Consider the following 23,492-nt stretch of genomic DNA (forward strand, 5'->3'; position numbering starts at 1 on the left):
GAGTGCTGAGAGCTAATGAAGATGACTAAAATAAATAGCAATTAAACCATGTCCATGGAGTAAAAAAAAAAAAAAAGACTCAATATTACTAAGACATCAATTCTCTCCACATTGACTTACAGATTTATCACATTCCTAATCATAATCCCAGCAATTTTAGAAACTGACAATATGATTCTAAAATTTATATGAAAATGCAAAAGACCCTGAGGAGCTTTTGAGATTGAATAATTTAAATATTTTGAAAAAGAAGAGCAGAGTGGTACTACCTGACCTCATAACTTACTATAAAGCTACAGTAATCAAAGAAATGTGATACTGGTATAAGACTAGATCACAAGATGATCAATTGACTTTTTACAAAGATGCCAAAGCAATTCTACAGGGGAAAGAAGGTCTTCTGTAATTGGTGCTGGGACAACTGGATATCCACACGGAAAGAAATGAACCTTAACTCCTACTGTACACCATACACAAAAATTAACTCGAGATAGATCACAGATCTAAACATGAAAGCTAAAACTATAGAGAAACTGGGAAAATATCTTTGCAAGGTGAAGCAGGCAAAGATTTCGTACATATAAATAACTATAAAAGAAAAAAATTGATAAATTGGACTACATCAAAATTGAAAACTTCTGCTCATCAAAAAACATTAAGAAAATAAATAAGCAAGTCATAAACTGGGAGAATATATTTATTTATAAGATACATATGTGATAAAGGACTTGTATCCAGAATATGTAAAAAAAAAAAAAAAAAAAAACCTCTACAATTCAAAATTAAAAAGACAATAAACCTTTTACTCTTTTTTTTAAACACGCAAAAGGCTTGAAACAGAAACTTCACAAAAGGAGATATATGAATGGCCAGTTAAGCACATGGGATGAATGCACAACGAAACCACAATTAAGATACCACTCCACATTCACCAAAAATACTAATATTAAAAAGACTGCCAATGCCAAACATTGGAGAAAAGGTGTTGCAACCAGAACTCTTGTACGTTGCTGGCAGAAGCATAAAATGGTACAACCAGTGTGGAAAAGTTTTAACAGTTTCATCAGTGATGATAAAACTAGTGGATGAAAGTTTGATGAGTGACAGGATAATTCTGTCATCTCAAAGCCTCATGCCACAAATTATTTATTAATTATAAGGTAAAGAAACCTTAACCAAGTGATCAAAGTTAACACCAGACAAACTGACATAATGTGTCTCCCGCAATGATACACTGCAGAGGACTCAATGTCATCCATATGATATTCCTGTCAAAAATATATAACCTAATTCCACTCATGAGGAAACGACAGGCAAACCCAATTGAGGGACATTCTACAGAACAACTGTCCTGTATCCTTCAAAAATGTCAAGGTCAAAAAAGGCAGGAAAGCTGAGGAACTGTTCCAGACTAAAGGAAACTAAAGAAACATGACAACTAAACGCAATGTATGATCATGGACTAAATTCTGGGTCAGGGATGGAGGTGTGTGTGACAGTGGGACATGCATAAAAATGTTACTGGGACATCACAGGGATAACTGTCTATTTAGACTAGAACAGCAGTTCTCAATGTACTCTGGAGTCTTCAAGATCCTTTCGGGAGTTTGTAAGGTCAAAGCTATTTTCATAACAATACTAAAGTAAAAAGTTGTCTTTTTCACTCTCATTCTCTCATGTGTATACGGTGGAGTTTTCCAGAAGCAACATGACTTTTGATACAGTAACAGACTGAATTCAGAAGCAATTATAAACTCAGCTGTCCTCTATTAAGCCAAACATTAGAAAGATTTAGAAAACTATAAAACAATGCCACTTGAAGTATGATGAAGTATGAGGAAACACCTATGTGATTGAGCTGTGAGCTGACCTAGTCGCTTTTTTCATGGAACACTATATTTCACTGAAAGAGCAACTGACAACCAAATTATGGTTATTCAGACTTGGATACTGGCAGATATTTTCTCAAAAATGAATAAAGTAAGTGTGCCACTTTCAGGGGAAACAACTGACAGAATTTGTTGCCAAGAATAAAATAAAAATTTTTAAGCAAAAATTAGTCGCGCTCTCCCCCTGCGAGGTATTTTCACAAGCACCGCTACGCCAATTTTTTTGTACATGTTGCTGTAAAAAAATTAGCAGAGTGTGCTTAGGAAAATACCTTGTGGGGGGAGGGCACAGATGGCAAACAAAAGTAGAAGGGGTGCGTTATCTGTGTAAGATACAGTAATCTCTATGGATTTGAAAATAACAAACACTAGAAAAAGGGTGAAAGGGCAAATGTTATGTTATATATAATTTTACAGCAACAGCAACCAAAAAAAGGGCTGCAGTTGCTGGTATTACTTAGGTACCACCAAACACCTCATGGGATTAGTTCTGTTGGTTTGAAGGTTTAGGATCACGGCCTCATGGGATCGTCCAGTCAACGGGCTTGATATTGCTTATAGAGTTCTACTCCATCCTTTGGTGAGTAGTGCTTGGAATCTTAAAAGCTTGCGAGTGGCCATTCAAGATACAATGGTTGGTTTCTATTTGCCTAGTGAAGCAGAGGAAGGAGACCCAGCGATAGGCGAAGGATCTGAGTAGTAGGTCTAACTGCCTCCATGAACTGCTGCCTCCTTTGCCATGAGACCAGAAGAACTGGATGATGACTGGCTGCCTGCGGTGCAGTGAAGTGCTTTACTATGGTCCTTCAAGCCACGGTCTTGTAACTCCTACAAAATTATTAGATGAGACTATTCAAGTAAGGTGCTTGTGACCCACCAAGGAGACTGGTCAGTTTTGCTAATGCAAATAAGGTGCATGGAACCCTTGCAGGGGTGGAACTATGTGAATAAAGTTCATGGAAAGTGTAGGCAAGTTTTGCCATCCTGCTAGGCTTAAAGAGATTATGCAAATATAGTAATGGAACCCTTGTAGGGGATTGGTCAGTTTTGGCATCCTGCTAGGCTTAAAGGGAGCCAATCCCAGAGGTTGGAGGGAGGACCTGTCTACTATCAAGAAGAGCTGAGAGCAGACAACATCTTTTGGACCTGGGATCCCTAAGCTAAGAATCTCCTAGACACACGAAACAGAAAGCTGTAGCACTGAAGAAGGGATAAGATGGCAATGCCATGAGAAGGTGGTGCATGGGACCAACAGGCTAGGCTTACTGACCCACAGTGTGAGGGAGCTGAGCGCCTTCAGGAAGGAGGCTTCCTGGAAGAGTGGGGTGCCTCTGGGCATGTATCAGTGGAGCTAAAGAACTTTGAGTTTCTGTCCTACTCCCTACTTTGGTGAGTAGTGCTTGAAATCTTAGGCCAAAGATGAAGAAATTGAAGATTTTTACCAAGTCCTGCAGTCTGAAATTGATCAAACGTGCAATCAGGATGCACTGATAATAATGACTGAAATGCAAAAGCTGGAAACAAAGAAGGATCAGTAGTTGGAAAATATGGCCTTAGTGATAGAAACGATGCTGGAGATTGCATGACAGAGTTTTGCAAGACCAATGGCTTCTTCACCACAAATACCTTTTTTCAACAACATAAATAGTGACTATACACGCGGACTTTGCCAGAAATCAAATCAACTACATCTGTGGAAAGAGATGATGGAGAAGCTCAACATCATCAGTCAGAACAAGGCCAGGGGCCAACTGCAGAACAGACCATCAATTGCTCATAAGCAAGTTCAAGTTGAAGCTGAAGAAAATTAGGAACAGTTCGGGATAGTCAAAGTACGACCCTGAGTATACCCCACCCGAATTTAGAGACTATTTCAAGAATATATCAGATGCACTGAACACTAATGACCAAAGAAGACCCTCAACAAAATGTACTGATACAGTGGCTGCAACAATGCGCTCAAGCTTAACAACAACTGGGAGGATGGTGCAGGACCAGGCCAGTGTTTTGTTCTATTGTACACAGGGTTGCTATGAGTCGAAACCGACTCAATGGCACCTAACAATTAGAACGAAAAGAGCTTTTTAACACTTGCCTTAACAGGGCAGAGGCCAGGCTGAGAAGAATCTGTCCCGATTGAAGAACTGTGTCCTAAGTCATTCCTGTTACTTCCAAGTTGATCCTGACCCTGAACTGTATCCTGTTATTGCCCCAATAAGCTCCATAATCCTGAGTACGTTCTGTGAGTTCTGTGTGACCATTGCAATGAACTGTCGAACCCAGCAGATAAGTAGAGAGCGTCATGGGGGAGATGACTGGTTTCAGAATTGGTAAAAAGATTGGAGAGTTGGGGTATGTCGGACCGCTACCTCATAAGAATCAACTTTGTACTAATGGTGATCTTGATTCTCCTCCACTCTCACGAAGTTACAGGACCTCTGCCACCATGTCATTTTTGCACTATCATTACTGAATGTTTTGATCAAGGACTCAATAGGTGAACCCTGATCAAAAGGAGTAAAATTGGAACAGAATTTAAATTCTTAGGAAATCTAGACTTACTGGACCTATTGAGACTGAAGGAACCTCTGAATCTACTGCCCTGAGAAAATCTTTAAACCTTGGTCTGAAACTATCCCCTGAAGTCATCTTTAAACTAAACAACAGTTTAGTTAATCAAGAATGTTCACCTTGAGCATTGTGTTCTTTTAAAGAATTATGTATTTATCTATATGAGATCAAACTGACAACAGTAACACTAAAGCACAGATGACAAGTTTAGGGGGCACTGAGTCTACTGAGTCTACTAGGTCAAAATGATGGTGAAACAATATGGGTAGACAGAGCAAGAATGGTGACACAACATGAAGAGCGTAACCAACGTCACTGAACTGTATATGTAGAAATTGTTGAATGGGTGTACATTCTGCTGTGTATATTTCCACAAAAATAAAATATTAAAAAAAATAACAAAGTATCCTCATCAAGATAATCTCTGTACTTTTCATCACTAGTTTTAAAATAATTATTAATTGCATTCTAAATATTACTTATAACTTATGGATATGGTATAAAAATTAAATAAAATGAATGGTTATCTACCGACACCCAGCTTCAGGAGGACATTAATACTACCTTTGAAGCCTCCTGTAAGCCCTGCTTCAAAACAACAACTCTCCTGAATTGGGTATTTCTCATTCCTTGGCTTTTCTCCAGCATTAACTTTTCATTTAACTTACCTCACATATTTACTCACTACAAGAGTAAGCACAGGTGTCACATCTTTAAAAATGCATAAATTCTACAGACTATGATTCATACTTTTAATGAATTAAGAATTTAGGTAGGGCAACAGAAATATAAACCAATCACTATCATTACCCATTCAAGGAATACAAAAGGTTAAGTGGGCAAACCAAGGGAAGCTTCTACTTATGCTTGAGAAGGTCAAGAAAGGCTTCAGAGAAGAAGCAAAGCTTGCAGTGAGTTTTAAAGACTAAGTAGCCATTGCTAGATAAATGCTGGTAAAGGGTTTAAGAAGGAGGAGGGGGGTGTTAATTCCAAACAGGGGAAACAACATTACCAAAGCACACAGGTAAGAAACCTGAATAATCCCAGCAACTGGGAGTATGGCTGGCACATAAAGTTAGGAGGTAAGGTGGATAAGAGGTTGGGCACCAAATCATGAGAAGCTTGGAGTTTACACTCTTAGCTCAAGAGACTGAGGTATATAAATTGCTCTATGATGATGATGATTTTCACATCCCTGTATCCAGGCCCTTTGATAGTGCCCCCAACCATATATTAACTCAGGACTTGGGTCATGTGACTTCTTTTGGACAATGAAACAATGACAAAGTTGTGGCTTGTCTACTTCGTTGTCCTTGTATCCCTGATTCTGCCATGAGAAGAAACCCTTGCTAGTCTAATAGAAGTTAAGCAACTATGTATAACCGGCCAAGCTGTCCCAGCTGAAGCTATCCTAGACAAGCTGACAGCCAGCTGACCCCAGACACATGAGTGACCCGGTCAAAACCAAAAGACTGACCCATCCAACTTGTAGAACTGTGAGCAAAATAATGTAGTGCCACTATATGGTACTACAGTTTTGTGGGTATTTGTGACACAGCATTAAAACTGAAATAGGGGCTGAAGCTAACAGTAGTGTTTTAAGCAGAGATGTCACGTGACTAGGTACGTTTTTTTAAGGACTGTGCTGGTGAATGGAGAATAGATATGGGGATCCATATGGAAACAAGAAAGTTTAAGAAACCATGAAATTGGAATTTCTGCCATGAGGAATAGAGGGGGAAGGACATCCGAGATGCAGTACTGGGTGCTAGAGGTGTTAGAATCCCTATGGTGTTAGAATATAGGCACTAGTTAGGTACACTCAATGAAGGAAAGACAGAATGTGAGGGTGAATCCGAGCTTCCTGCAAGAATAATTACAGATGCAATCAACCTATATTTAAAACGCTTTAGGAGGAATAAGTTAGGTATTTTAAAAAATCTGTTATTATTTTTGCTAAGGGTAGAAATAATCACATGAGAAAATGTACCAGTACTGCATTTCAGATGTCCTTTCCTCACTATTCCTCATGGCAGAAACTGTGAAAAGGGAAGGCCATTGTTACATACTTCTACCTGGGAAAATAAATAGAAATCAGAATTTTAAGGCCTCTTTAAAAAGATAAAAATTACATAAAGGATTAATTCCTGGAGCATACTAATTAAGCAAGAACGCAGTTTCCTAGCATTAAAGACACAGCAGCAGCGACTTGTGCAATGGCCTTCCTAGATGAAAACCAATGGGCTTGAATTATGTCTTTTTTCCTCCTCTCGTCTGTTGCTGTTACTGTTCTGGTTTACTCCTTGGGATCTGAAACAGCTTTAGAACTCTGAAAAGTTCTAAAAGACTGAAAAGATATTAATGTTAATTAATTAATATTTGCTTTATGCCAGTCTATCATCATGCACTTATTTAATTCAAAGCCATAAACCAAGCCATAGCTATCTCCCTGTTCACTATGGAAATGCATTATGTGTGTATGTCCAGACACATAAACATACATACGTGCATAATTTTACAGATATAATTTTAATCAAAAAGACAATACAAATCATTTATGGAAAGTGATATACAAGGAGGTAGTGAGGGATCGGAACATCAATAGCATTCTTTTTCAGAGGAAAATAAAAGAAGGTGAATGCTCAAAATAAGAGTAGGGGTGATAGGGACATGAGACTGAAAGATGGGTACATAGTTACATTTCCAGGTTAAAGTCATTAAAAAACAAAATATTATTAGAATGCTCATTTCTATTTGTCTATAAAACAGATTTGTTTGTGAAACAGCAGTTGAAGAACCAGGTCTATAAGCTGGAATACAGAGTACTTAAAGCAAACCCGTTCACCACGAATTCTGCTACCACTGTTGATAGACATTAAAAGAATACAAATTACCCAGAAAAAGAAGTACACACCCTTTTTTTGTCATACAGACATAGGAAAAGTCTGAGCACTTGCCTCTTTCTCAGTGTCTCTAGAGATACATGTCCACTGGTTCTCCTTCACACTGTACGCCCAGAAGTCCGCAAGATCTTGTGTTCCATCCCAGCCACCAAACAAATAAACGGTCTCTATGAAAATTAGAAAAATATGTGTAAAAAAATAAACTTAGGCACACAAAAAGGACAGACACCCAGACCTAGCCTGTTGTGCCTAAGATTATTTAAAAAGATACATCTAAATAACCTTAAAAATGAGATTTTTAAATTGGCAACTTTTCAAAATATATACTAAACTAATATTTCCTAAACTTCAATACATGCAAAGGTTACTGCGGAACCATTATCTTGAGAGATTTGTAAAAATACAGATGACCAGGAGGTATTCCTCAAGATTCTGATTCCATAGGTAGATAAAAAGAATCTGTATTTTTATAAGTATCCTAGATGAATCTGATGGACAGCCAGTTTAGGTGTTTCTGTATTATTAGGCCACAAAATGTTTACAGTACTACTACTTCCTTAATAACGTACTTTACATTATAATAAATAAAAACAAACAAACAAAAAACTAAACCCACTGCCACTGAGTCAGTTCTGACTCATGATGATCCCATGTGTTACAGAACGGCTCCATGGGATTTTCTTGGCTGTAATCTTTACGGAAGCAGGTCAGTAGGCCTTTCTCCATGATGCTGCCAGGCGGGTTTGAGTCGCCAACCTTTAGGGTGGTAGCCGAATGCAAACCACTTGCACCACCCAGGAACCTCAAAGCCCCACAGAAACATACAGCGTAAAAGTATAACATAAAGACATTTTGCCACTTCTGAAAAAACTTCACATTAAAACTGGTTTCTCACTATTGCAATGTCAAAAACAATGGTTAAAGCTAGCTGTAAGTTAAAGATAGATAGGTATCTTAAGAATAAAGGATTGCATGGCCCTGGTGCTCTCACAGAAATTGAGAGAAATTTTTCCAAATATATTGTGGTAGCTTTAACTCCTCAGAAATCAACCTTCAAGTCATTCTGAAGTTTTGGTCTTGAGAATTTGGTCTTTGCTGACCCTGAAATATCTATTAAATTCATAGACTTTATCACAGTGACAAAACTGATTTATTACTCAGTGACTACACCAAACCAAAAACCACTGCTGTTGAGCTGATTCTGACTCATAGCGACCCTACAGGACAGAGAACTACCGCATAGGGTTTGCAATGACAGGCTAGTGGATTTGAACTGCCAACCTTTTGGTTAGCTGCCAAGTTCTTAACCACTGTATCATCAGGGCTCCACGCAGTGAAGAGTGAGTCTTTATATATAGAAATATGCATCACCGATCCTTCGTCGTTGTACAGTAATAGAGACTTCCCTTTCTTCAATGATTGTCTTTGCACATTTCTTATGTTTACTGGCTACACAGGCCTACCAATTTTTTTTTTTTAATTACATAAGACATTTCAGGAAAACTATAAAGCCATCTACTCTCTAATTGGCATGACCTAGACATACATATTTGGCGACTGTCATCTGAATTATGTTTCACCATAAAGGGTTACACTTGAAAGTACTGTAAGATACTTAAGAAGAAATCTTTCACCACTCAAAGAATTGGGTTATATTCCAAGAGATTTTTGCCACATTTTCATATAAATTTCAAACTCAAAGTGAATTTTCTGAGAGAAACTTCCAGTCTTTTCCTCAATAATTTGAGGAAATCAAAACAATACTTCACTGTTCTCTGAATTAGGACAGACCACCGGGGCAGAACTGAGTCTAGTTAGCACTAACTGGGTAATCAAGCACAGGCCATTTTTAGTCTTTTCATTTACAAAACCCTCACTATTGTAAAGTTCCTCGAAAATAAGTTATATGAAAATATCCTGGAAGCTGTCAAGTATGGAAGGGTATTTCTACTTTTAAAACACAAAATATAAAAAATATTTTGTAGTTACTGAGTACCACAGATGCGATAGAAACCGTATCGTTATATCTGACTCTGTGCCTAACACACTACCTTGTTGGCATGGTTTAAGTATGAAATAATGGCAATTACTATAAACTATAAAAAATCTGTTATATCTCAGAATTATAAAATAATCCTTTATCATTAGCTAAGTGACATTCTGTTTCCTAAACGCCACACAGATATACCCAGGCCCTTATAATTCTACAGGAAAAAAAGTAAAGAATTTTCATCTGGCTTGAAAATTACTTGCCAAGGCCTCATCATAAAGGCAATTAACCCTGTTAAATTCTGAACCCCAGAGAGGGAGGGGTATATAACTAAAATAGCAATAGCAATTGACCTTTTGTTTTGTACTGTTTCTGGGCACCCTCTGGATAGGTTACTCTGGTTCATTAACTTTAATAACCCTTCTTCTTGGGCTCTGGGTTCTCAATGTTCTTTCTGAAAAGCAGGTCTCTTTGTGCGCATAAATTCTCACAGCAAAGAAAACTCGCATTTTCACAACAGCCTCATTGATAGCTGAGCAAAATAAAATCTGGCACCGAGCGGGCTCCCAATGGAATTAAGCCAAGATGTCATTTCTGCTCAGGAAAGCTCTGTGATCCCACTTGAAGTTTAATAGTAAAGCTGAATGAACTGGATGGAAACAGGGCCTTCTGATGTACCTGAACGAAAATGCCTAACAAATGTTTAAAATTAAATCATCTAATCACTTAAGGCATTCACAGGTGAATTATTATCTAGGAACAAATAGCAGCAAGTGTATTATTTTACTTATAAAGAATATTAAAGACCTTTAAAAAATATGGGAATAATTGAAGAAGAGAACTACAGAGAGAAGGAAGGAAGAGGAAAAGAGAAAGGAGAAAACGTTAATGTTTTCAACAAGGTTAGCTTCTTAGCTGTCCAGTCTCATCTTTTTAGGTTGTACAACAATTTTGTACATACCTGGGGCAGTATGATCCTTCTCAAGCAGCAGCCTTTTCGCTGAGCTTTTTCTTAAAGGAGCACAGACTAGCAGGGGCTATGGGCTTTGTGTTTCTCCCAGCACTCAGAGGAATGTTCCTTCAGTATTTTACACACTTACCTGAGTTGGCAGGGTTCTTTAGAGAACAAAAATAAGACATGGTCCCTACCCTCAAGAATATAAAACAAGGACATAAATCACCTTAATGCAAGATTGACTAAGTGTTATAAAGAGGTAAAAAGCATCAAAGGGGCTCAAAAGAGGGAGAGGACAACAGCTGGTTGGCAGGACTGGGGAAAGGTTTTGTGGTGACAATGGAATTTGTCCTATGCATCTGAATATGGCTTTGTGTTCTGGTAGGCAGAATAGGGGACAGAAGAGAACGTTTGAGCAGAGTGAAAAGTAGGAACAAATGTATACAGACAGAAAAACACACACCAAAAGTGTTTTAAAAGACACAAACTCTAAAGTCAGGCAGATCTTGGCCAGAATCTGGCTCTACCACTACAGCTGTGTGAGCACCATGACCACTGACTGGTTCCCTAATCTCTAAAATGGGGCTCATAACCTACTCACACCTACTGCAAGAATTAAACTATGTATGTAAAGTGATTAAAACTGTGAGATGAATAAATGAATTGTTAATTTAAAAGAACACATAAGACAGTAGGTAGAGGGATTAGGCTAGAGAGACAGATCATAAAAAAAAAAAAAAAAAGGACTTCGAACTTAACTCCACAGACAGTGGAGTAGCTATTGACAATTTTAAGTAGAGGTGCTACGATCTGAACTTTCAGAATGCAGGACTAAATGAAAAGAAGGAGCCAGAGAAAAGAGGGATTGGAAGTAAAGTGACCAGTAATAGCCTATGTTCAAAAGACAAAATCTAAAATTCAACCATATTCTTTGGTGCAGGTATTTTTGGAACCAGTACCAAAGAAAACTCTACAGCTACTTACCCCTAAGAGTATCAATCTACATAAAAATAAGGTAGAAATGTTAGCACATTAGTGTCTTCACACTATTTTGCACAAAGAAACAGTCTTTTTATTTTATGCACCAAACTGCAATATCCATCCACCTATTCTGATTCTTGAAGGTAAACCGGACTGTGCTCATTATATAATCTTTAAACCAGTTTCTCCACTTTGAAACAGTATAGAATACATATACACTATGCATTGACATGCCTGGGCCCAAAACTCAGGCAAAATTCATACGTCAAAAAGAAAAGGTAGGAGAAGGGGTAACAGGCTACTGAAGGAAGTTAGCTTAATTCTCAGTTTAACACAGGCAATGAAAGAAAAAAAGTATTTTTAAGAAACACAAATTTATCTTCAAGATAAAAATGAAATCCTGTGAAGACATTTAGTTTAAGAGTTTGAAATCTTCAGGAAGTACAGTTTATTAAGACTTAATAATGACATGAGAATTTTGGAAGAGAGAAATAAATTAGAGGGGGAAAGATATAAACTTTTTACTCTTACCTTCTTTAGTCACTTCCTTGAACTCTCATGACAAGCGGGAAAGAATACCTGAATCCCAGTCGGGCCTAGCAGACTATCACCTAGATTCACCCGCCTCCGTTTTTAAGCAGAACTATAGTCTTACATAAAGCTACGATGACAAAGCTACCAAGAGGCTGATCTCTTGAATGAATTCAACATGTCCTTATGTTCCTAGCCAAAAGGATGTGGTTTATGCTATGATGATACAGTTTGTATCCTTAACTTAATCTCTGTATTCTTAATTCCGAATTCCTTTCTGATGTATACTATATGTAGCTACATATAGATATATGAACGGGTTTGTAATTAACAACCCAAACCCATGTTTACTGACTTCCTTCAAAAGTTTCTTTAAGGATTATCAAGGAAACCACATATGGCACCACACGCGAGAAAACGAAAGCACCTTCATCTAGGTGCCACAGAAGAGTCAAAGGTTCAGACTCCCATAGAAGAGCTCTTCCAAGTGGCGAGCAATTCTCAACGCCTTTTGTAGATATCAAATACTGTGGCTTTTCCTGGGTCTTTCTATCTATTATGAATGAGAGGGAAAAAGGGCTTGTACTGTAGGTTCTCAAAATTCAATTAGAGTTACACAAAGAATTGCCTAGTACAATGAATATTTAAATTTTCAAATGAACAGACTTCCATGGTCAAACTAAAAAGACATTCCTTTCTCTCTTTCTATTCACCTTATTTTACCCAGAGTTGAAACCCAACTAAGAGTTAAAGAATCTAAGTGAAGAGGTGCCAGGAACAGGGATTATAATCAATAAAACTGACATCCATATTCAGTAGGACAAAATACTACATTCATTCTCTACCATGTTATGAATGACAGGATTCACTTAGAGAAGAAAGCTTTGAAAAATAAATAGCAAACTTATGCCACCATGTACTTTTTATTATGTTCACTCTATCATAGAGCTGTAACAATAAGAAAATACTACAGACTGAAAAAAGGAAAATAAAATTTAGATACTACTAAATTTTTCTTAATATTTAAAGAAGGGTATTAAAAAAAAAAAAAAAAACCTGTTGCCGATGAGTCGATTCCCACTCATGGTGACCCCGTGTATTACAGAGCAGAACTGCTCCACTGGGTTTTCTTTGCTGTACTATTTACAGAAGTAGCTTACCAGGCCTTTCTTCCATGGTGCCACTGGGTGGGTCCAAACCACCAACTGCCAACTTTTTAGGTGAGTAGCCAATGGCAAACCACTTGCACCTTTCAGGGACCTTAAAACACTAGGAAGCAGCAAATGCTCTGAAATACAACCATGCTACTAAACCAAGGCAGCGGCCATCAAGTCCATTCTGACTCACGGCAGCCCCAAGCGTTTCAGAGCAGAACTGTGCTCCACAGGGTTGTCAATGGCTGTGGCCTTTCAGAAGTGCATCACCAGGCCTTTCTCTTGAGGTGTCTCTGGGTAGATTCAAACCGCCAACCTTTCAGTTAGTAGCCAAGTGCTTAGCCGTTTGTACCACCCCAAGGACTCCACGACCCACATTAAATAAGATGAAATAAACTTTATGAAGTTTTACTCTAGTGAAGGCGCTCTTAATTTCTGAGTCAAGAATCTCTTTGATAATCAGAAGTCATGAATTCCTCCCAGAAAAGTCGTACACGTACACAAAATTTTATATATAATATCAAAGGATTAAGAGCTCCTGCTCTAAAAACCTTTAAAATGCATACCTAAAATGACTGGGTTTCTTTAAACTATACTTCACTACTTATGCACCAACTTTATAAAGATGAAAACTCCAGGTTCTTCAAATAAACTTCATGAAAGTCATTCTTTACTACTAAGCCTATCAGATCATCATCAACAAAATTCTTAAATAAGTCAATAAATTTTTCTTAAAATATTACAAGTATATTTATGGTTTCCCATAAATTAAAACATCAATTAGGATAGTGTATATAAGGGATGACACAAATACACCAAAATGATAACGAATGTGGAATTATGGGTGAGCTTTTTATCCCTCAACACTGCTTTTCAAATTGTTTTAAACTGTTTTTCAAAATATTTAAAATATTTCCATGACTTTTTGTCAATTATACACTCACCAAAAAAAAAGTTCTCCATGTATATATAAAAGTCTCTCAGCATAATTAATCAGTACATGTTGTATATTATATTTGCATCTTAAAATGAATGTTATATAAATAATATCTACTTTACATACAAAATACATTATTTCATTTAACTCACAAAATGGGAACAAAAACATTCCCATTTTTATTGATACAACTCATTCAAGATCACCCAAAGTCAGTGGTAGAACCAGGACTCAAATCCACCTGCCCTCCTCAAACTCAAGCCCCTAACCACTACATTCGATGGCTACATCAGTAAGATTGAACGAGAAAAGGTTCTTTCAAAGATTTACGATAATTACAGTCTCTTGAAGATGACTGAGATCAACCTGGTGGTGGCAGTGCAGCAAGGCTCCCAGTGAAATAAACCCTTAAAGGACATGAAAGCACCTCAGTAAACCGTGTATTAGTAGTTTCCTAATAGCAGTAGAGGGACTTTTAGAAAATTCCAAGGATACCTCACGTTCTCTTCTTGTGCCCAAACTAAATTCAGAAAGCACCAAATGGTTACCCTAAAAGAATGCAAACATCTATATGACATTTAGTTTTTCCTACCTAGACCCCAGGGTAATGATAACTACAGCTTTCAGAAGCACAGGCTACGTACTATAAGAGAACATGCAGAATCATGCGACAATTCGCATATGTTAAACTATAACTAATAAAACAGATTCATCTCAGAAAAAAATCAACACATGATAAATAGCATCATGAGAGAAACTACTTATCAAGGTTTACGGCAATATCGGAGTACAGTTTCCAAGTAAATATTCTTCTTTCCACTTGGAGGAAAATGACTTTAGAATTTCAATTCAATTTAACAACTATGTAGTGCTTGTCTACTCCATACGAGGTTCTGTGGTCATTAAATAAGGCAAGATCCTTGTCACTGCCCCCTCAATAACTTCACAAGGGCAGGGACAGGGGCTGAGCTGACAGGAATGGGATACACGACACCTATACAAGCAACTCTAAAACAATGTGGATATTATTCCAGTAGAAATAATGGTATGAACAATGTGCTTTGTAAATACAGAGAGGGAATGATTATTCCACCTAGACCTGTCTCCTAAACTCCAAACTAATATATCCAGTTGCTTACTTAATGTCTAATTGACATCTCAAGCTTAACCTGTCTAAAATCAACTTGTTGAAAACCCCCCATGTCTGATCCTCCTAATGTTTTACACACCTTAGGACATGGCTATACCATCTTTCCAACTGCTCAGGCCAGAAACCATAGTCATCCTTAGCTCCTTTCTCTCACACCTCACCTTCAATCTATCAGCAAATCCTGTCAGCTCTATCTTCAAAAATACATCCAAAATCTGACCAATTCTCAACACCCTTACTTACCACTCAAGTATAAACCAAGGCCATCATCACTTCTCACATGGATTATGGCAATAGCTTCCAAAAAGTTCTCTTTTTCTGCCCTTGACCCAATTTGGTTCGTTAATATGCAAAATCAGTTCATAGTTCTTCTCAAAAACCCAGCAATGGCTTCCCATCTCACTCTGAATAAAGACTAAAGTTCTTACAATGGCCTGAAGGGCCCAACACAATCTGGCCCTGCTACTGCTTCTATGGGAACCGCCGGATGGTACAAATGGTTAAGTGCTTGACAGTGGCCTAAAGGTTGGTGGTTTGAATCCATTCAGAGGTACCTTGAAAGACAGGCCTGGCGATTTGCTCCCAAAAGGTCACAGCCTTGAAAACCCCATGAAGTAGTTCTACTTTGCAAACATGGGGTTGCCATGAGTCCGAAATGACTCAATGGCAACTAGCAACAACAACTACTGCTCCTCCGACTTCATCTCATACTACTCGCTTCCTTACATTCCTCTGTAGCTACAGATAATCTGGGTAAAAAGCAATGAGTAGGAGAAAGGTAGGCAACAGTTTCCTTTGTAATAATATCATTTCAATCATGCACATCAGCTTTACAGAATAAGGAATTTTATTTGAAAAAATTTAGATTAATACCTGGTTCAGTAGTATTTACCATGGAACATGAAAAATTAATGTAGGTACTAAGTCTTTAAAAAAAAAAAAAAAAATCAGGTAATGAATCATCCCAGAAAACTACACAAAGGCAAACAGACAAAAAACTTTGTACACAATTTCTGGAATCTCATGGACCCCCTTAAAGTCCATTCATGAAGCTGTACCTAAGAAAACACAGAAATACCAGAAGGAAAGAGAATGGTGACAGCGGTGAATACATACAGCAATGTTTAGCTGAAACAAAAGATGGGGACTACCAAGGCAGGAGCTATAGAAAATTATTAGACTTTTGAATAGTGTTTTTTGGTTTCTTTTGTTTTCTTTTGAACATATAGCAGATTCACTGATGACCGACCCCCACAACAAGATACCTGTTTAAACTCAACCTGAACCATTATTCTAGAGCCTCGTAAAATGCCCAAGCTTTTCCCATGACTTGTCTGAGTCCTTTCCTTACATTTCTCTCTGCTTCTACACATGTGAATCTTCAGAAGTGGCCTGACTTCTGCCCTACCTCAATCTGGACCCCAAAGATAGTCAAATCACCAGTTCTTAACAAACCAAAAAAAATTCAACTCTCAACTGAATTTTAATAGAGAAAAATAACTTTACTAAAGATTTTGGTGAGGGAAGAGGGAGCCAGGTCACAAAACGTGGCATTCTGCCACCCTGCTAGCTCCATTCCATTTATTTCTTTCTTCTACAATCAGAACTTCTCAGCATTTCAACTTGTACCCCAAGCACCTTGCCAAATATAATTCCCTTCCTAAAAGGAATGCTAGTGAATAAAATTTTCTGCAACTTAATACATACATTAATCACAGAAAATTTTAATAATACATTTTAAAGAAGAAAATATAAAACCACTAATAATTCCACACCCAGAGTTAACAAACATAAAAATTTTGGTACTTATCCATACAGTTTTCTCTCCTTTTTAGGGTCAACAATAAATTTTAAAACAATCATCACTTCTATCCCAATTCCCATTTAAAGATATGAAAATATAGATGAGAGGTCTCAGTATGTTCTGTAAAACCTATTTGTAAAAAATGTTTAAATAGCAAAAGAAGGAAGAAAATGGACGAATTTCTAGAAACATACTACCTACTTAAACTAACACAAACCGAGGTAGAAAAATTAAATAAACCCATAACAAAAGGAGAGACTGAAGAGGTGATTAAAAAAAAAAAAAACAAACATAAACTCCCAACAACAACAATAAAAAAAGCCCTGGCCCTGACGGCGTCACTGGAGAATTCTACCAAGCTTTCAGAAAAAAGCTAACGCCAGTACTAATACAGGTATTTGACAGCATAGAAAAGGAAGGAATACTCCCAAACTCATTCCATGAAGCCAGCATAACCCTGATAACGAAGCCAGGCAAAGACATCACACAAAAAAGAAAATCACAGACCAATATTCCTCATGAACACAGACACAAAATCCTCAACAAAACTTTAGTCAACAGAATTCAACAGCATATCAAAAAAACAGTATGTCGTGACCAAGTGGGATTCATACCTGGTATGCAGGAATGGTTCAATTATTAGAAAATCAACCAGTGTAATCCATCACACGAGTAAAACAAAAGAACCACATGATCTTATCAATTGATACAGAAAAGGCATCTGACAAAGTCCAACACCCATTCATGATAAAAACTCTCAGCTAAATTGGAATAGAAGGGAAATGCCTCAACATAATAAAGGGCATTTATACAAACCCAATAGCCAACATCATCCTAAATGAAGAAAGTCTGAAAGCATTGCCCTTGAGAACGGGAGCCAGACATGGATGCCCTTTATCATCACTCTTATTCAACACTGTGTTGGAGGTCTTAGCCAGAGCAATTAGGCTAGAAAAAGAAATAAAGGGCATCCAAACTGGTAAGGAAGAAGTAAAAGTATCCCTATTCACAGATGATATGATTTTATACACAGAAAACCCCAAAGAATCCACAAGAGAACTACTGGAACTAACAGAAGACATCAGCAAAGTAGCAGGACTCAAGATAAACGTACAAAAATCAGTTGGATTCCTACACAACAACGAGAACTTTGAAGAGGAAATCACCGAATCAGTATCATTTACAATAGCCTCCAAGAAGGTAAGATACTTAGGAATAAATCTAACCAGAGATGTAAAACACCTATACAAAGAAAACTACAAAACACTACTGCAAGAAAACAAAAGACCTACATAAATAGAAAAACATACCATGCTCACTGGATAGTAAGACTATTATGAAAATGTCAATTCTACCCAAAACGATCTACAGATAAAATTGCCATTTCTATCCAAATTTCAATGGCATCTTTTTATGAGACGGAGAAAGAAATTACCAACCTTATATGGAAAGGGAAGAGGCCCTGGATAAATACAGCATTACTGAAGAAGAAGAACAAAGTGGGAGGCCTCACACTACCTGATTTTAGAACCTATTATACTGCCAAGGTTGTCAAAACAGCCTCGTACTGGTACGACAACAGATACATAGACCAATGGAACAGAATTGAGGACCCAGGCGTAAATCCATTCACGTATGAGCAGCTGGTATTTCACAAAGGCCCAAAGTCTGTTAAATGCAGAAAAGACAGTCTCTTTAACAAATGGTGCCAGCATAACTGGATATTCATCTGTAAAAAAAATGACACTGGACCCATACTTTACACCATACACAAACAGTATTTCAAAACGGATCAAAGACTAAACATAAAATCTAAAATGATAAAGATTACGGAAGAAAAAATAGGGACAACACTAGGGGCCCTAATAATGGCATGAATGGTATACAAACCATAACTAACCTTGCACAGACACCAGAGGAGCAACTAGATAACTGGGAGCACCTAAAAATCAAACACTTATGCTCATCCAAAGACTTCACCAAAAGAGCAAAAAGAGAACCTTCGAGCTGGGAAAAAATTTTTGGCTATGACATACCTGATAAGGGTCTAATCTCTAAAACCTATAAAATACTGTAACACCTCAACAACAAAAAAGAAACAAACCAATTAACAAAGGATATGAACAAACACTTAATCAAAGGTTCAGGCAGCTAACAAAATGAGGAAATGCTCACAGTCATCAGCCATTAGAGAAATACAAACCAAGACTACAATGAGATACCATCTCACCCCAACAAGGTTGGCATTAATCCAAAAAACACAAAATAACAAATATTAGAGAGGTTGTGGGGAGACTGGAACTCTTATGCACTGCTGGTGGGAATGTAAAATGGTACAACCATTTTGGAAAACAATATGACACTTTCTTAAAAAGCTAGAAATAGAAATACCATATAATCCAATAATCCCACTTCTAGGACTATGTCCTAGAGAAATAAGAGCCATCACGTGAATAGACATATGCACACCCATGCTCACTGCAGCACTATTTACAATAGCAAAAAGATGGGAACAATCTAAGTGTTTATCAACAGATGAATGGATAAGCAAATTATATACATACACACAATGGAGTACTATGCAACAATAAAGAACAATGATGAATCCACGAAACATCTCAAGACATGGATAAATTTGGAGCGCATTATGCTGAATGAAGTCAGTCACAAGAGGACAAATATTGTATGAGACCACTATTTTAAGAACTCAAGAAAAGATTTAAAAGCAGAAAAAAGCATTCTTTGATGTTCACGAGGGTGGGGAGAGAGCAGGAGGGGAAATCACTAACTAGACAAGGGTCAACTTCGATGAAGGGAAGGACAACATACCATACAAGGGAAGTTAGCACAACTAGACCAAAGCAAAAGCCAAAAAGTTTTCTAGACACATCTAAACACTCTGAGGGACAGAGTAGCTGGTGCTGGGGTCTAGGAACCACAGTTTCAGGGAACATCTAGGTCAACTGGCATAATATAGTTGATAAAGAAAATGTTTTACATCCCATTTTGGTGAGTAGCATCTGGGGTCTTAAAAGCTTGCGAGTGGCCACCTAAGACACATCTATTGGTCCCAGCCAACCTGGCGCAAAGGAGAATGAAGAAAACCAAAACCACAAGAAAAATACTAGCCCAAAGGACTAAAGGACCAAATGAGCCAGACTCCACCAGACTGAGACCCAAAGAACAGACGGCACCCAGCTACCACCAATGACCACCTTGACAGGGAACACAACAGAGTCTTGGACAGAGCGTGAGAAAAATGTAGGACAGAACTCAAATTCATGTAAAAAGACCATACTTAATGGTCTGACAGAGACTGGAGGACACCTGAAACTGTGGCCCCTGGATGCTCTGTTAACCCGGAACTGAAACCATTCCTGAAACTCACTCTTCAAAGATTAGACAGGACTATAAAACAAAAGATAATACACGTCAGGACGTGCTTCTTAGCTCAATCAGATAATATGAAACCAAATGAGCAGTTCCTTTCCAAAAGCAGGATGAGAAGGCAGGAAGGGACAGGAACTGGTCGAATGGACACAGGGAACCTGGAGTGGAGAAGGGAGTATGCTGTCACATTGAGTGGACTGTAACTAACGTCACAGGACAATATGTGTAGCAATTTTTTAATGAGAAATTAACTTGAACTGTAAACTTTCACCTAAAACACAATAAAAAACAAAGGAAGAATTTCACACCAAAATGTTTTACACGCCATCTCTATTAGTCACTAGGACATGGTTCAGTCGTTTCAGTCTCAGCATTCGCCTGTAGTTTAGTAAGGGCTCCTCACTGTCAGACGTAAGGGCAACATACTGAAAATCAAGCCCATTTACATTGTTTGTTCAGTTTGTTTTTAGCTCCTTTTTAAGGCTAAATATCTAGTTTTATCACTGCCTATGAGACCAAATAAAAATGACTCAGCATCCAGAAAGTTCAAAAACAACAGAGCACTGAAACAGATAAAATGGCTCTTAAAAAAGCCCTCCACTAATAGAATAGTCCCTAAATTTTGTATGATAGAAATATGTGCTTAAAAATGTATTTCCAAAGTAAGCCTATTCTCACACCTCACTATCAACGTTGTTAGGTAACAAAGACCAGATCATTAAGGGAAAATCAGTGTTGTGCAAGAGTTGGGGCCATGTCCCTTCTTCGGTGCTGGTTCCACCCCGCCCGCCATCCTTCTCCCCTGTCACTCACTGACCATCGGATGCCCCCAGCACATCTCGGGATGTGTGCGGTGTGGTAAGCCCACTTTCCCCACCACCATGGAGCCAGTGGGGTTTGGGGCGGGGCAGGGGCGGGGGGCGGTGGTGGTGGTGATTGGAGATGCCTGCAACCTCCGGAACCTACTATTACCTGGCCCGCCCCAGGACTCCGCATAGACTACTGCACCTAGCCTCTCCGCCTTTCCACTCCACTGACTCCGGAGAAAGGCCATGCCACTGGGTCTCTCCAGGGCCTGCCAGCAGGTGAGGCCCAACCACCTGGGCCTGGTGGAGGCTGCGGAGGTGGCAGAGAGGCCCCCTTTGGAAGCAGACTTCGAACCCCCTCCCCCCGACTCGCGCCCGACTCCTGTGGCCCTGGCTTCCACTACCTCCTTGCGGCCTGCCTTATCCACTCACCACAGCTGGCCTAGCCAGCTCCACCTGACTCGGCTAATGCTAACCACCAGCCTGGGCACCGTCGCTGCATTTCACAAACCTTGCCTTCCTCCTCCTCCTCTTGCTTCAGCTTATTAATGCAAAAAACAGTCGTAAATGCAAAATGCAGGATAACAAGATAGTTGGTAAGTGAGGAGTACGAGTATTACATTCTATAAAATAGTGTCAATACAAAAAGTGCTGATACAAGCCAATTTCTCTTTGTAGATGCAGTATTAACCAATAACATATCCTCAGAAGCTACCAAAAAGACTACTCCTTTAAAGATCCCATCTGGAGTAATATCCCATGACTATAATTAGTCTTACTATGCTTTCTTATAATTATTGCTTTGAAAGTAAATCACATAAATATTTCACTCAAACTCCTCTCCTTGAAATATTTTTTAAAGGGCATGGGGGAAAGGGCCTTGACCACCAAGAGTATACTGAAATCCTGCCTCTAATGCATAAAACAAAATATGTGGACCTTTATCATTCTAAGTATTTTATTTGAAGGCTCTCTGATCTGAAAAATTAGCTTTTAATCTTCAATAGCTTTGCTCACACTAATCTCTGTGGTAACATATGTCTATCATTTGAATCCTTTAATTTTCCATTTTCAAATTTCATGGATTATAAAAAAGGAGAAAGCAATTTTTTTCTCTTTTCTTACACACGTACTTTACCTATTACATATGGCCTATATCCCATAATAATTTAAACAGTTGTTATTAGCTGCCATCGGGTCAGCCCCAAGCTCAGGGTGACCCTGTGCACAACAGGGTCAGACCATTGTGATCCTAGGGTTTTCACTGGCAAATTTTCAGAAACAGATCACCAGGCCTTTCTTCCTAGTCTGTCTTTGTCAGCTCCACTGAAACCTGCTCAGCATTAGAGCAACATGCAGTAAGTTCTATAACAACTCCTTCTGCCCGCAGACAAAGTAAGCCTTAAATGTTAAACTGCCTTACAGAGGCTTCACATTTTTGGAAAGTACAACTTGATGACACACAACAACAGTATTTTGCTCAGAAAATTAAAGGAGCTGTTCAAGTACTCTATTATATTATTAGCAAAAAAAAACTGTTAAGGGTTTAATATTTTCACTACTGGACTGAGGGAAAAAAAGGAAAGCATTAAAAATTTCACTGTTCAAAAGAGGGAAAAGGCTTCTATCATCTAAACACAAATTTTCATCTCTAGTTCCAGTTTTTAACTTTTACAGATTTTTAATACTATAAATACTAATAACCTGTTGCCATCGAGTTGATTCTGACTTATAGTGACCCTAGAGGACAGAGTAGAACTACCCCATAGAGTTTCCAAGGAGTACCTGGTGGATTTGAACTGCTGACCTTTTGGTTAGCAGCCATAGCTCTTAACCACTATGCCACAGGGTTTCCATAAATACTAATAACACACCCACGTCAGCTCAGAGGTAACTATACAAATTTAGTGGTTAATTTTTAATAGAATATTATGATTTCTTTTCCCACTACTTATAAAAAATTTATGAAAATACATTAATGCTAAGAAGATTTGGTATCCACAATGTAATGATTTTTATTCTTATTTTATAATGAGAATCTACAAAAACAACTTTTTTATTCCCAAAGCACTATGAGTCAGCATAACACAGTAACAGAATTGAGTAAAATTGGAACTGAGAATTCAAAAAAGTAAAATATTACTTGGGTGGATATATAGGCCCTCTGTGCAGTAAAATTTTCTAAAATCAAGTAATAAAATTACCTTAACTTCTTGGTATTATCTGCTTTTCAAGATAGTAATTTGAAGCCTATTATAATATTTCTACTGACCTATAAATATAATGGTATTTAGGTTTCCCTAACTAAAATAGGCTATAGAAATCTAAGAAAAATTTTTAGTACCAAGTTTTACAGTAATATTTAAATGACATCAGAAAAGTACAAGCTGAGACAAATTATTTGGAGGCTTGTGAACACTGTTTAGCAATT

General features: G+C 38.0%; 1 protein-coding gene across 6 annotated transcripts in view; it reads right to left on the bottom strand.

The window, feature by feature from the left end:
- Positions 1-23,492, bottom strand: part of MKLN1 (muskelin 1) — a 159,531-nt gene that overhangs the window by 58,683 nt on the left and 77,356 nt on the right. For all 6 annotated transcript variants that reach the window (XM_064289723.1, XM_064289727.1, XM_064289724.1 and 3 more), the window contains exon 9: positions 7,418-7,530. In XM_064289723.1, coding sequence (XP_064145793.1) covers positions 7,418-7,530 — 113 coding nt within the window. The remainder of the gene's footprint in view (positions 1-7,417; positions 7,531-23,492) is intronic.

Source organism: Loxodonta africana, chromosome 8 (genome assembly GCF_030014295.1).
Source record: "Loxodonta africana isolate mLoxAfr1 chromosome 8, mLoxAfr1.hap2, whole genome shotgun sequence".
NCBI classification, from domain to species: Eukaryota; Metazoa; Chordata; class Mammalia; order Proboscidea; family Elephantidae; genus Loxodonta; species Loxodonta africana.